General features: G+C 33.5%; 1 protein-coding gene across 1 annotated transcript; it reads left to right on the top strand.

Annotated features, from left to right (window-relative positions):
• The first annotated feature begins 352 nt into the window (after positions 1-352).
• LOC123710906 (nuclear pore complex protein Nup154) lies at positions 353-15312 on the top strand. The gene is made up of 25 exons (XM_045663207.1): positions 353-535; positions 675-812; positions 904-1060; positions 1289-1522; positions 1788-1969; positions 2178-2449; positions 2791-2922; positions 3446-3573; positions 4026-4217; positions 4575-4717; positions 5059-5230; positions 5403-5716; positions 6495-6633; positions 7279-7393; positions 7971-8127; positions 8357-8443; positions 8802-8989; positions 9150-9297; positions 9973-10066; positions 10741-10921; positions 11609-11825; positions 12365-12599; positions 12798-12918; positions 13461-13641; positions 15044-15312. The coding sequence occupies exons 2-25, from the start codon at positions 675-677 to the stop codon at positions 15113-15115; spliced, it is 3999 nt and encodes a 1332-aa protein (XP_045519163.1). The 5' UTR covers positions 353-535; the 3' UTR covers positions 15116-15312.
• The last annotated feature ends 72 nt before the right edge of the window (positions 15313-15384 follow it).

Genomic DNA, 15384 nt, shown 5'->3' with positions numbered 1-15384 from the left:
TTGTGAAATCTCACGTCAATAACATGAGTTCTTTTTAATATATTTAATGGCAAATAATTTTAACTTTATGCCAGTTTCAAGTTCAAAATATGAGACTTACGACTTTTCTATAGATTAGATTTGTCTATTTATATTAGTTGTCTTTGGTAGTATGAACTAAATTTCTCTGTTAACAAATGCAATTATACTGTAGCAATAGAGACAAATTATATTTATCGCTGCTAACCAAAAATGTCTAAAATAGAGTTCATGGTCTCTATAGACTTGCTTCCTCTATACCTCTATTGGAAACAAACTGACAATTGACATCCTCATTTTTTAAACTCACTGCTCTCTGTGGAGTCCCAGGAGCCGTTAAATATTGTATGAATTAAATTTATATTTACTTCGTAGTCCTTGCCTTAGAGGTCTTTTTGTTTTACTGTGCGCGAAGTCTTCTAATTCGCCAATTGATGGAAATGATATCTCTTTATTATTGAATTATAAGTGGTTAGTGATATAAAGATTACAAGAGATTTTGGAAACATTAAAAAAGGTTGGTGCAAACTGAAAAGCCATAAATTGTAAAACTTTTGTCAAATAATTTGACAGATTGTGAATTGGGAAAATAACCTAATTTTTGTTTGAATTTGTGTTTACTTTGTGATGTTATGTTAAAAAATTCTTACCCTTAGATGCCGAGTATAATTAGTAATAGCGAAGTAATTAGAAAACCTGAAAACTGTAAAATGCAGCTGGAGTCTTTAGAACTGGCGGGGTGTACACTCGATCGGTACATTACTTGTGATAATTCCCGCCCTTCTTTTCTTGAGGTATGTTTTTACATATTACTTCTCATAAGAGATATACAATAACAATTGTCTATCAAATTATTAATAAATTAATCTTTGTTTCGATTTTTAGATAACTGGTATAGCTGTACAAGGGACCCCAACATGTAGTGGCCTAAATGCTGGTGACTACAGAAATCTAGCAGCTTTATTAAATCATTCCACTTTATCCCAATTAAAGATTTTAAACAAAGTTCCACTGCCACCAGAAATAATGGAACACTTTGCTCGTATCCTTTGAATTAAAAAAGATAAGACTTATTCAAATATTCAAAATATTGTATATGTTACTATAAATGTCTTAACATAATCAATATTATTATTTAATAATGCCTTTCTTATTTTTATTTTCAGCCATATTTATATTTCAATAACATATAAACTATAGAAAATTAAAACTAAAAGATAATTATTTTCTTCTCTGCCATTTCATTTTAACTGCCTTAACTTAAAAACAGACATGCAGTGCCATTGTTTGATGGGTGTATTTCCAGAAATAAGCAGAGTGTGGTTAGCTATAGACAGTAATATTTACGTTTGGGCCTTTGAACATGGAAGTGATGTAGCATATTTTGATGGATTGGGGGAAACAATAGTAAGTGTGGGCCTAGTCAAACCAAAGCCAGGTGTATTTCAAAGTTTTGTAAAATACCTCTTGGTTCTTACTACAACAGTGGAAATAGTAGTTTTAGGTAAGTGTTTTAAAAAATATCATACAAACTAATATAGATTGTGTAAATTAACAGTATTTTTCTTTAAAAGCTTAGTTTATGTTAGTGTTATTGAAGAAAAAAAAATAGTTTACCCATCCCATACATAATAAAGATTTTACAATGTCACATATTTGATATTGAAATAAAATGTGCACATCCCTTCTGTTTTATGAATTCTAGTTTAAAATGAAAAGCTTAGCGAGCATTATATAATTCTCTTTGTAATTAAATAAATGTTTTTCAGGTGTAACATTTTCAAGTAATAAACAAGATGGATCCTCTGAGTTTGAAGAAATACATTTAGTTCCTGAACCGGTGTTTGTGTTGCCAACTGATGGAATTTCAATGTTATGTGTAAAGTCAACATGCAGAGGAAGAATTTTTATGGGCGGAAAGGATGGATGTCTTTATGAAATAACTTACCAGGTATTATTTAAAACAGTTAGTTGTACCATGTACAAAGCAGACACTTCTGCACATGTTTTATAGATTATTTTATTTACTCCAATTAATAAAAAGTTTACTGAAGTAATTAATTGTCAATGCTAAAATGTTTAATAAGATAAAAGTCCATATCAAATTTTTTTTTGAAAATATCTAATTTATTTTACCATAGCATATTTCTTTTTTACAGGCACAATTAGGTTGGTTTGGAAAACATTGTAAAAAAATTAACCATTCAACAAGTGCCCTTTCATTCCTAGTGCCTTCATTTCTTAATGCTGCATTGTATGATGAAGATCCTATAGTTAAAATTGAAGTTGATAATTCTCGGCATATTTTATATACACTTAGTGAGAAGGGCTGTATAGAAGTTTTTGATCTTGGTGAAGATGGTGAAGATATTAGTAAGATTACAAGATTAACACAAAATCGGATTGTTGCATTAGCTTTGGATATAGTAAAGTGAGTACTAATCATCTAAATTGACTTTGATGTACATAATTAAATGTTATATAAATAAATATATGATTGCTTCATATTAATATTTACCTAGAGTTTTTTCATAGAAATCAGTTTGCATAATAAAAGGATATTATTGTCCTTCTATTATCTATCTGCATATAAATAGTATATATGTATATTAACTACTTTCGCAACTATGGTAGCTAAAAGCTATGCCATTCTTCATATTCTATAGAAAAAACTTATGCATTCCAAATTCAAAATTAGAGACTGATGTTATATAAGGTAGTGTCTCATTGGGAATAATTGTAATGTTAATTATAACCCACTACTTTTTTCAGAACAGTAGAAACCAATAACTTCAAGCCAGTTATCGCAATATCTGCTGTTGAGGAATGTGAATCAGAACATTTAAATCTTGTTGCGATCACACAATCTGGAGCTAGATTATATTTTAGCACTGGTTGCAGAGAGTAAGTTAGAAATTTGTTAAAAGTTGTAAAAGAAGTAGTGTTGGCCTAGGCCAACACTACTTCTTTCTAGGGATGACAGTCTCATGATGAGTGGTGACCACTAGTGGTTTCATCATGAGACTGTCATCCCTAGTTTCCCAGCTACACCAATGGACTTTCTTTCTATGTGCCCATTTTTAACATTCGCTCGAACGGTGAAGAAAAACATCATGAGGAAACATTGCAAATTATTATCAACTATTAACTTTACATTATTTAGGAATAAAAAGAACCTAAACCCATAATTTAAAGTTTAGGAAAAATATTTGAGTTGCTACATAACAAAACAGTGTAAGAGTATAGACTCTAGACTAAATGCAATTTGCAATCGACTGTGATTGGTCCATTGAAATAGCAAGACTAATCAAACGGAGTGTACAATCGTCTTTTGTTTTACATTCACAGCTCCCCGCACAGCATGTAATTCATTGAAGGCATCTGTCTTCAGTATGGAATAATTTTAAATACATTTTTAACATTTTAGTGTCAACCAAGGAGGTCCAGCTAGGCCCCAGGACCTTATTTTATTACATGTGAGGTTTCCACCAGGCTTCACGCCAAATGCATCAGTCCTGAAACCAAAACAAGTCCACAATGCTGTATATGATAATGGTAAGTTATTATAAATATATTTTTGGACTTATTTGCATAATAAAGAAATTGTTATGGTTTTTTTTTATTTATGAAATAAGCTAATGTGGTTGTACAATATTTATTTTTGGTCCATTGCTCATTTTTACAGACAAGTTGGTGATCAATATGTTGTGCCTTCCTGAAGCTTTTATACTAATTATATCTGAACTTCAATAGCAATATGGACATATACCACTCTAGTTATAGCTTCAATTCTATATAAAACCCATGTTAAAATTGTTTGTTACCAAACTCAAAGCTATATATATAACCTTTTATAATTATTATTAACTATTTGATGTTCTCTTTGACTAATAAGATCTTTTCACTTAAAATATTTGCAATGTTCAGGTACGTCAGGTTATAAAGTCAAATCTAAAATTAATGTTTTATTTATATTGTATTATACATGATGACTTGTGACTCCTCAGGTACTCTAGTAATGATTTGCTCCACCGGTGGTGGTGAAGCCGAGACACTCTGGTGTATGTCCCGAGCCCTGGGGGGTGCTGCCTTCAGCGAAGCCCATTCTCTCCTCCCCCTGGATGGACCGGTGTGGGCCCTTACCGCCTTGCCGATGGTACAAGCTGCGCATCTCTCACCTGCCCTACTTGCTAAGAAAGGTGAAAATTACTTTTGTATAAAAATTCGACTTCTTTTTTAATGAACATTCAATAAAATTCACAAATACTAAAAACAGACATGAATGGCAGATGTCTTCTTATTTATAAAATAGGTTTTATAAGGTTTATCAGTATAAATATTTTAAGACAAGGGTGATGCAATTTTATTAATTTTCAACAAAATATCTTACAAAAATTGCTACAACATTTTTGTACCAAGTGTTTTTACTTTAAATATTAAACAGTTTAATTCCTATGAAGAAGCTTAACCCATATCCATACATCAAGATGTTATTTTATTATAACTATTTCACAAATAACATTTTCAAATATGTATTAATATACCCCATATAACAGACCCATGGTCGGGCTCTCGTTGGGCGGTGGTGAGTGCCTGGGGCGCCGCCCTCATAAGTGCTGGTTCTCCACCAGATCTACTCCGAGCCTTGCTAAGGGACTATCGTGGACCCGATGCACAGCCTGTTAAAGATTTGTTTCAGGTAATACTTTTTGACGTTTCCGTGTGATTATTAAGTTTTTTGTTTTTGTTAAGTAATACATATGAATTAAAATATTGATATATAGTATTGTCTTTTGTTAACATAGCTTTTACACATTGAAAAAAAACCTTTTTACCGGATTAAAGCTGTTTGTATTATTATAAACTTATAATTATTTACATAAATTTAAATTTAATTTTTTTCCGACGTTTCGCGTGCTTTACAGCGTGCAGTGAATTTAATTTAAAATACAAATAGCTTTAATCCGGTTAAAACAGTGTTTTCTTTCAATATTTATATATTTTTAATTGAGTATAAAAAGAGATAAATTTTATCTTCAGCTACAAGGCTACGATCATGCTTGCGCATGCGCATTATATCTTGCATGCGAAGAAGCCACAAGTGGCGACCTCACCATAAGTGAGTGGGCGTCGCGGGCTTTCTTCATCTACGGAACCCAAGCTGCGTCTGCGCCGATTCAGTCGCATCAGATCTCACAGGCACCAAGCATAGGTAACAGAGTCACTTTAGCCAGACTATTATTATACAATATTATAATTAATGTCTTTGGACAGTCATGGTATCTAAAATAATATAAATATCGTTAAAACCTCAATACTTATACAAGTATTAGATAATGTATATTTCTATGTAATTTTTCTCTAAATTCATCATTTCTTTCCAGGTTCACCAAAATTTTCACCTCGCCAAATGTCAACACCTATGTCGAGACCGCAAGAAATGAGGCCTCAGGTGCAGTCCTTCCAACAAATGAATCAGTCGCTGGGGAATCAATCCATGATGTCTCCATACCAGAATGTCAGTCCGACGCCCTTCAACCAATCGTCATTCGTGGGGAACATGAGTCAGCCAAGAGACTTCCAAGTAGAATACAGCGCTAAGCACAACGGCCTATACATTTATGTTGGAAGAATTTTGTGTCCCATATGGAATTTGAAGTGTGTCACCAAGTCACTCACGCCCGATAAAAAGGAATTTGTAAGTTATTGATTCAATTGTCTATGGATCTAATTTTAATTTAAAGGTTCTTTTTTCGATAGATAATTTTTTAACCTTGCCTGAAAGTACCTATCTAGATAGTCAAGTAGTATCAGCATCCTATCTACAATTTTTTTACGAAATGTGTTAAATATCTTTTTATTGACTATCACAGATAATATTTTTAAATCGTTATACAATGTAGGCGTCAATTACTACAAACTATACTAATCTTAAATAAGTCTCGGCAGATTGCATTTGTTTTCTTTTATCATTTTTATTTCATAGACAAGTAGGATCAGCCTTCTTGTCAATTTTTGCATTTGAAACACGGTTTCCTCATGTCACCGTACGAGCGAGTGTAACAACTTAAGAAATTTAGTGGTTCAACCCAAAGTTTTTTAACCTGGTAAAACTAGTAGGAGTCGCTTAAGATTAAACGGCTACTTAAGGTTTAACTTCGCCGTAGATTGTAAAGTAAAAACGCTATTTTGTACTAAACTTTTTAGTTTAGTTTGTTTTTTTTGTCTTAATAACTGTGTATAACATGTATTTTTGCACTTCTTGCCTATCTTATGTAATTTAATACATTTGTTTCTTTTTTTTTCTTTACTCACAGTGGTTGCTTGGAAGAGATCGCTCGAAATCGATAAGGCCGCCAGTTGCCCTCCTTTTGATTTAATTATGTTCAATTTTTTTATATTGTAATGTAACGAAGTGTTAATAAATAAATAAACAATCGTCCTAAGGTAAAGATTGGTGATGATTTTTATTATAGATGTCAAGTAAAGTTACGGGTGAGGATTGTGCGTTCATAGTGAAGAAGTTACAGCGAGTGTCATCTTTCATGCAAAGGGTGGTTGCGCCACCGCATTCTGACGAACAAGCTTCTATTCACGCGCTCAAGATTTTTATAAGTAAGTACATAATTGCGTTGACATATTCATAACATTAATTTACACACAAAATTTTAAATAACAAGCGGATATAAAGGCGACATTTTAGGACAGTAAATGTCCAGTTATTTAAATTTTATATTTAGATATAAATTGCAGTCGAAAGACCTAAATAATCTCTTCTTTGCGATAGTGTTCTTTAAAAGCAAGCAACCGTTCTTTAAAGACTCGTAACCATATGTCTTATATTTCTGTGTCTGTATCAGTATTTTTAAAGCATTTTCTGTAAAATTTCAAAATTTATATTGTCTTAGGATGGATCTTGACTTGTAAGATTAAGATATATTAAATCTTAATACTGAGAATAAGTTTTTTATTTCATTAAAACATTTATATAGATATAATTCATCTCTCCAACTATTAACAGTTACAAAAATAAAGAAAACTTGATAACAAAATAAAACGAAGCAAAACAATGAATAATAAATAGAATTTAACAAATCTATAATTTTTTGGCTCTAACTGTGTTGGCGCTGTGTGGACACAACTGTCATCGATCACTTGTAACATTTTATTTCTTCTAAGTTATTGAAATTAGAACAAGTTCATCTTTTTAATAATCTCACCAATAATGAATACAACAAAATTACACTTCCTCTATTACAGCAATGGCCATAGAAATGTTGAGTTTATGGAAGGTGCTGTGTGAACATCAGTTCCACGTGGTTGCAGCCAGCTTACCACCCGAGCAGCAGCAAGCGCTGCAGGCTGCCTGTTTTCGGTAAGATAACAATATTTCTGTATATATTTTAAGGGTATTCATGATTTTTTAAATGTTTTGAATTTCAATGAGATTTAGATTCCTATCGATAAACGTTTAAATAAATTTAAACAAAAGTAGAAATAACAAAAAGTATTTGTAATATTAAGATTAAACAACTTCTATTTAGTTTTCGTTTTGTTTTGAAATAATGTGTCTAAATCTGTGGAAACTTAAGAACGACTTGAACAAAGGTCCTAAACATGATCATAAAGAGTTTTAGCGCTAAGTCTGACTTGAAAATGTATCGCACTTTGACATACGGGAGTCACAGTTCGCACAGTCGCAGAAGACGAAACTTAAAGTGAGATTATTCATTTGCATGGGTCTAAGTAAATATTAGAAACACGTAGAAGTCTCTGTATGCAATATCACCTTTATCAGTGAACTCTTTTAGTTATAAAATAAATTATAGAATCGATGTGAAATAATAAGTTGAATAAAATATTTTAAAGAGATATTAGAGATACAGTAATAATTTTTTCTTATGTGTCAAAACTAATAATCTTGTCCCAGTACATTTGGAATTGTTTTACAGGGAGTTATTAGTTGGTGGTCAGGAAGTAGCGTGCCTACTTCTGGGTTCACTCGTCGCGGGCTACCTTCGAGACAACGCCTCAGTGGATGGTATTTCACAGAAATTACGACAACTGTGCCCCAGTTTGTATAGACAAGAGGACGCCACTTGTTCGAAGGTGAGAATCGGAGTAAATTTTGGTTCTACCCGCTTTGTCTCAAAAAACCCAAAAGTACCCTTATTTTGGGTTGACTTGTAAAATTGTTTTCATCCATTTTAACAAATAAATGAAGGGGGCGCCTTTACAATTGCAATTGCGCATTTCTATTAATAAAAAATAAGTAAATAAAAAATATTACCATTTTAAAAGGATACTTTGAAAATGTAATATTTGTTTATTTTTTCAGGCAAATGAATTATTGATATTTGCAAAACAGCAGAAAAATTCCGCGGAACGTGAAGAAATGCTCCAGCAGGCTCTAAAACTCTGTAAAGTATGTTATTTGAAAGACCTTTTGCGATTTTAATTTGTACTAAACATGTTAAGTACACTTAAATCATTCGAAACTATGCGCTAAGTCTCGACTCTTTCAAAAGTTTCCATATATGTACGTCCGTTGTTCCACAACTAAATATTTTAAGTATTTCCAAGTTGACTTTAAAAAACCCTTGATCTTTAAGAAAAGAGCGCACCAATTCTTAAAAGGCCGGCGACGCACTCGGAAGCCCTTGGCTTTGTATGTCCATTGGTGGTGCTATCACTTAACGTTAGCTGAGCGTTCTGCCCATTCTAAAAAACACCTAGAAAAATAATGAATTAATACAATATTAAAGTTATTTCGTTTGTTTCAGGATGTGGCTCCCAACGTAAATCTGCCCCTGGTTTGTTCCAAATTGCTATCGGCTGGATTTTATGCTGGAATCGTTGAACTGTGCGTGACATGTGCTTTAAAAATCGATCCCCAAGACAGAGCAATATATTACTACAAGAGCGATCAGCCCTCACAAGACCGGGAAGGACATTTGTTGTACTACAAACGGTAAGTATAAGGGAGCGTTAAAGTATAGCACTTAATATAGCACATGGATTTTTTTTTAAATGTTGGATGCTTGTATCTTTATATTATCATATTATATTATTACCGCCCCATTACGTTTTTAATATGTTAAAGATCATTTAGAAAGAGATATTTTTAACAGTATGGAGATATACCGTGAAGTTTGTACTGCGCTCGAGCGACTGTACGAACGCAGCGCTGAGGGCAACTCGGAATCCTCTCCTCAACGCGCCCATGCGCAGACTACGGACGCGTTACTCACTATGTCGCCCGCTGATGCCAATTATCAGGTAAATAATATAGGATTTATCTACTCAGAGTTCTTCATTAAGTTGCTAGTGGCCTGGCACTTGGCCTAGTGGCTTCAGGCGTGCGATTCTAATCCCTGAGGTCTTAGGTTCGATACCTAGCTGTGCACTAATGGACTTTCTCTCTGTATGCGTATTTAACATTCGCTCGAACGGTAAAGGATAACATCGTGAGGAAATCTGCTTGCCTTAGACCCAAAAAGTTGACGGCGTGCGTCAGGCACAGAAGACTGATCACCTATTTGCCTATTCGATTAACAAATGATCGTGAAACACATACAGATGTCTAGAACTCTGAGACCGAAAAAGGTTGTAGCGCCATTGATTTTTCAAAAATCCATAATAAAAGTACCTAATAGAGTTTAAGAACCTGTCGAAAGTCAAAATATCTCCAAAACCGCTGAACTGATTTTGATGAAACTTGGACTGTTACCTAAAGCGGGTTTATAGTTTAACACAATTCCAATAATATATACAGATGAAGCTAACACCCTCCTTTTTTGTAGTAGTGTAGTCGTTTCAGGATTTATTTATGGATCGTATACGTATGTTTAAACGCATTTTAATATGGTAAAATAATTTTGCTTACGAATTTGAAACTTAGTTCTTTTCAGTTTTAGTTAAGTTAATTTAATAATTTACATTGTTGTGTTGCAGGGAAGAAAATTAGTATCGGAGTGTTTGTCAAGACAAGACGAACTACTACACGTGGCTATCTATGAATGGTTGATATCCAAGAATCTAGGGTCAGGTGAGTTGACACGTAAATTAACCAGCCTTTTATAAATTTCACTATTATTTAAATTTTCCTAACTCTTGGGATTGATTTGCTTCAGTTCAAATAATTTGTATGACTCAAAACTTCTATGTTTCTTGCCAGTTCTATATATATAAAACAAGAATTTCTTATAAAATAATGCTTTTCAAAGTGTAATTTTTCTTCAGAAATTATTGTTCAGTTGTTTGTCTGCTCTAACTTATTTGTACATATTAGTTTAGTGTTGACTGTTTCAAACATTGTCTAAAAAATTAAAAGAAACGCTAAATTGCATTAGTATATTATCTATAAATAATAAAAAAATGCCATATCTGTCAGTGATTATCTTTAATATTATTATACTAGCTACTTTTATATATAAATATTATGTGCATGTGTTTTTTGTTCTCCTCCTAAATGGCTGGACCAATATTGAATATGTGTTCAAGTGTATAGAAGAATGGTTTAGATTAATATTTAAGTTTGTTGGATCCGCTATATTTCTATAACTATCAAAAAAATTATATCTGCTGTATATTGGTTTATGTCGGCTTATTTTGAGACTGTGTGCAGGAGATAATATATTGAATTTTTGGTTCCCCATCCGGGATTCAAACCTAGATATAGTGTCGAACAACCACTAGATTATGAAGCTATTTTTTTTCCAGAATTGGTAACACTAAGCGGAGTTGCGCCGGCGTCTCTCCGTACCTACTTAACGGCCGCGGCGCGACAGGCTACAGGGCGGACGGCGCTTCTACTTCTCGACTTGCTGTGGAAGGTTCTAGAAAAGGCCGGGGACCATCTAGCGGCTGCCGAGGTTCTTGAGGGACTCGCTACCAGACCAGGGTAAGGGAATTCTTAAAATAAATTTCAATGTTTTTCAAGTCTTTCAATCTTAAAATAAAAAGAAGATACATATGTGTTGTTTGTAGGCTTTTGTTAAACTCACAAACCATTAAAGTAAGGAAAAAGGAATGTAGACTGGACTGATATACTGATTTATTTCAACTATGTGTTTGCGTGTTGTTCCCACGAGAATGTAAGTGCGTGCTCCTATTTCACCATGTCTCCTGATAGACGACAAACCTTTGTTTCTGCATTTATTTTATTATTATTAATTACTTAAGATGTCACATGGAACATGGTGTAATGGATGCAGCCCCTTACAAACGTTGTGAAAAACAATAACTTTGCAACAGTTCTTCTCTTCCGTTCTACACCCTTGTTTTGAGAACTGACACTAAATGTAAAATTGTCAATGACAGACTATAAAACGGTTTAAATACTATACAATGATTAGCCACAGAGTATAGGATGGTTGCACAAAGTATAAATATTGTAAAACAGACAATGGAATTAGTTTCTAAAAAAACAATCAAATTTTCATTCAACTTATGTGCATAAAAATGTAACAAAGGATTGGCAACAGAGCAGAGTTGGCCTAGTGGCTGGCCCGGCTGTAAACGAATGATTTTGCTATAAAAGCAAAAAAGTAGTTCATTCAAAACTAATTGACAAATTTTGTCGATGCAGAACGGGGGCAAATCTAGCCCAACGCATGTCGTGGTTGTCCGCTGGCGTGGTCTGCGTCCGTGGTGCCGGAGGTGCGGGAGGGGAACTGGTCCGTCGGCTGGAAGAGGCCAGCGAGGTGGGCAGGGTGCAGGTGGCCGTTAGGGCTGCGGCCAAGTCACCTCCAGTGCCACCTGCGCTGCTGCATCGTCTAGATGACGAGCTGCTAGATATTACACAGGTTTTTCTATGTTTTGTTATATTTGATTCTAAGTTTTTCATGTGACGGTTTGCTATGAGGGTTGAAATAATAACTCTTTGTTTCTAAAACAGCCGTACTATATAATCAACTTCAATAGATGTCAAGGATTAGTTTCAGTCATTTTGATAATAATTGGCACTCGCCACAACGGCACTGTTGACGTCTTTTAAGTTCAATTCAGTTTAAATTGAATGGGTACGAAATCTGAATATTGAAGTTGGAATTTCTAAGATTATATAGCAGGCTTATAGGTAAAAAACACTTTACACTCTCCGATGGTGTAATTTAACGCAACCAAAGTACGTTTAGATTTCCTTATAAGAAGCATCAGCCCTATTACATGTTCTAAAGCAATGTTAAAGTAATTCTCAATGGAAAACGACTGTACCGTTCCGGGAAAAAGTTTCAGCGCCTCTTCATTCTGTGCCCTAAATATTTATCTGAAAATTACGATTTTTACTAAACCTCATAAGAACAAGAGACCACTAGGAAATTTCTTAAACTTTACTGTTTCACAGCTATACGAAGAATACGCGGACCGATACAACCTATGGGAGTGTAAACTGGCGATAGTTCAATGTTCTGGTCATAACGATGCGCTGTTGGTTGAGAATATATGGAGCAATATTCTTGCTGAAGCAGAGAACGCCGCCAGGGGTTTACTCTCACCGGACGAGAAAATCTCCTCTGTACTCAGCAAATTAACCACATTGGGACGGGAGTACGTCAATTCGGGACATTGTTTTCCCTTATGTAAGTAAATAGTCATTAAATTTTTTAATTCCTGTTCGTTTAATTTGTTCTATATTAACATAATTTTATATATATTTTAATATTTACTGTACAATACAATTTTTGTACAAATAATAATATTATGTCGCCATTGATATTACTATTTTGAATATGTAAATTTGTAACGTAACATTTTTCTTAAATTAATTCATTTTTTAGATTTCATTGTCCGTCAGTTGGAAATACTGAGTTGTAAAATACAAGCTGAAAAAAGTATGGTTTTCAAAACTATATTGAACATTGGTGTTTCTTTAGAGCAAGTTTTGGATATTTATGTCAAGTAAGTATAGACCAATATTTACTATAATTGTTGTTTAAAAGTATTTTAGAAAATTAAATCCATTTCAAGCACAATGGTACTTGGAAATTATAATACAGTGTAAAGTCCATGTAACATCCCTCGATTTAACGACGAACTTCTTAAAGCGTCGAAATCAAATTGCCTTTGGATGGTTTAGCTTGTCTTTTCCATACAATGTTACACTCTAACTCTCAATAACGACAACAATTGAGTAATAAAGTACTTTTTAAATTGCTAAAATTAGTAAAACTGCGCAGCTGTGTACGTTTTTTTGTCGCTTTATTATCCGAGCCCGCAATACTCGACTTTCGGCATCATGCATACGAACTTCCTAAGAAATTCATTCTTTTGTACATAAATAATAAATGTAAAATTACTAACCCGGAAGTTTCTTCAAAAGATCTAATAAATCTGTAGAAATATCTTCTACAGATTATACGTCAATTTTTTTTTTAATCATTTGACAGCAGTAATTCTATGACAATAGAAATAAATTTCTAACAAAAGATTTGTTTTTTTAGATTGGTAAGCGTAAACGAACGGGTATGGCTGGGCTGCGGTGACGAATCGCACGTATGCGGCGTTGCCGTACTTCTCCTGCAACAGGCGAGGAGCGAGGTTGCCAATCTGCCTGCCGCGCCTAGACGAAGAGCCCTCGCTCGTTGTAAGGACCTACACGAAGCCGCTCTATCCGCCTTACAGGTGTGTACCTATAAAGGTCTAATTCTGCTAATCAGCGAAAATATTATACCAAGTTTTCTATGTGCAAAATTTTATGTTAAACATTTTAAGTGCGGAGAAAATACTTTTTCTTGTTTATTCTAGTCACATTTTTAGCTTTACATTAAACTCGAGATATATCAATAAATACATTAAATTGAAAGTATATTTACCCTTCTAAGAAGTAAACCAGGCTCCAAATGATTGGCGTAACTCAATAATAATAATACTAGTCTTTATTTATTTTCTCACAAAAACTTCATACATAAATAAGTTACAGTTATTTATATCAATGGTTCATTGGTATTTAATATAACTATTTAGCAGGATTGATTTTAATAGTTATAGTAATTAAATTATACTTTTAGAAATTGAAAAAAAATAGCAAATAAGATACGTGGGTAACACTGAAAAGTTTTAGAACAGGCCACTTAGAAACATTGCTAATGAAAACTTTTTTGAATTTCAATTTTAGAACAAAAACAAATAAATGCAATACACATGTTGTATATTGCATTCATCAGAAAAAATTTGGTCAATGATTTATTATGACTTTCGTTGTGGGCTTACTCAACAACACAACCATGGTAGGCTGCGATTAGCATTTCTTAATGAAGCCCCATCTCGTGCCTCTATTTACAATTGGTTCAACGAGTTTAAGCGTAGACGTAGCAATCTCAATGTTCATCCGCGTGAGGGACGTCCTTTAACAGCAACTACTGAAGATAACATCAGTGTTGTGCGACGCATGATAGAGGAAGAAGAGAAGAGAGAGACCTATCAGCAGATACGGGCAAGCCTAGGCATTGGTATGAGTCAAGTTCAGAAAATATTACACGAACATTAGGCGTCAGGAAGCGTTGTACCAGATGGATTCCCCATACTTTTACCGACGACCAGAAACACCTTCGCATGGACTGGTGTATTTGACTGTGGCAGGCGTCGAGATAAAGATTCATCCGCCATACAGTCCTGACCTGGCGCCGTGTGACTTTCATGTATATGCAAGAACTAAAGATAAAATTCGAAGTATTCGCTTAACGAGCCCTAAAGTTGCGGTGAAAGCGTATCTAAACAGTTTCAGTGTTACCTAGGTATCTTGATAATTTTTTGGTTTTGTTATCTATAGATAATGATAGAATCTAACCTTAGTTAAATTGTTTATATAAAAGCAATTAGTAACATACAACCCACAATGGGGAATGGGATTGCTTCGGTATATATCATTAATCATATTTATTATTGTAAGAAGTCGCCATTTGTGTCGACTAAGCCATAGCTAAATAAGCATAGACAAACTTATTACAATAGTAGGTACTAACTTGGCACAATATTTATTTTATCAACCAACAAATGTTTAATTAATAAAAATAATTGTTTTCAGAGTCGACCCAACACCCAAATATTAATCGATAAAATAACTGTGGCGCAGGCGCATTTGGACAGAATGGATTAAACAAAAGAAACATTGTAGACAATTTATTTATAATTTAATTCACCCACGGTCTTAAAAATACAATTTCTATAAAATTATGTATTAGTTTTAATTTTTTATCGGCAGTGTTTTATACTATCACTGGTTACACATTTTGATACGTTTAACTGAACAATTATTCAATAAGAATTAACGTGTAGTACAACTTCTATTTTTGTAAATAAAATTATTCAAAAAACTATTTGTTTTTGCTTTTAAAACTAAAGTGAAATATAATAAAATACAGTTTT

Source organism: Pieris brassicae, chromosome 6, assembly GCF_905147105.1.
Source record: "Pieris brassicae chromosome 6, ilPieBrab1.1, whole genome shotgun sequence".
Taxonomy (NCBI): Eukaryota; Metazoa; Arthropoda; class Insecta; order Lepidoptera; family Pieridae; genus Pieris; species Pieris brassicae.
Note: the sequence above shows the minus strand (reverse complement) of the source record. Positions and strands in the feature narration are given on the sequence as shown.

What these genes read in the sequence shown, in the direction of transcription:
- LOC123710906 (XM_045663207.1), top strand. Translation starts at nt 675, where the DNA reads ATGCCGAGTATAATTAGTAATAGCGAAGTAATTAGAAAACCTGAAAAC. An exon ending in CAATGCTGTATATGATAATG is followed by an intron (nt 3,574 to 4,025) that starts GTAAGTTATTAT and finishes GTGACTCCTCAG; the next exon opens with GTACTCTAGTAATGATTTGC. An exon ending in TGCCCTACTTGCTAAGAAAG is followed by an intron (nt 4,218 to 4,574) that starts GTGAAAATTACT and finishes CCCATATAACAG; the next exon opens with ACCCATGGTCGGGCTCTCGT.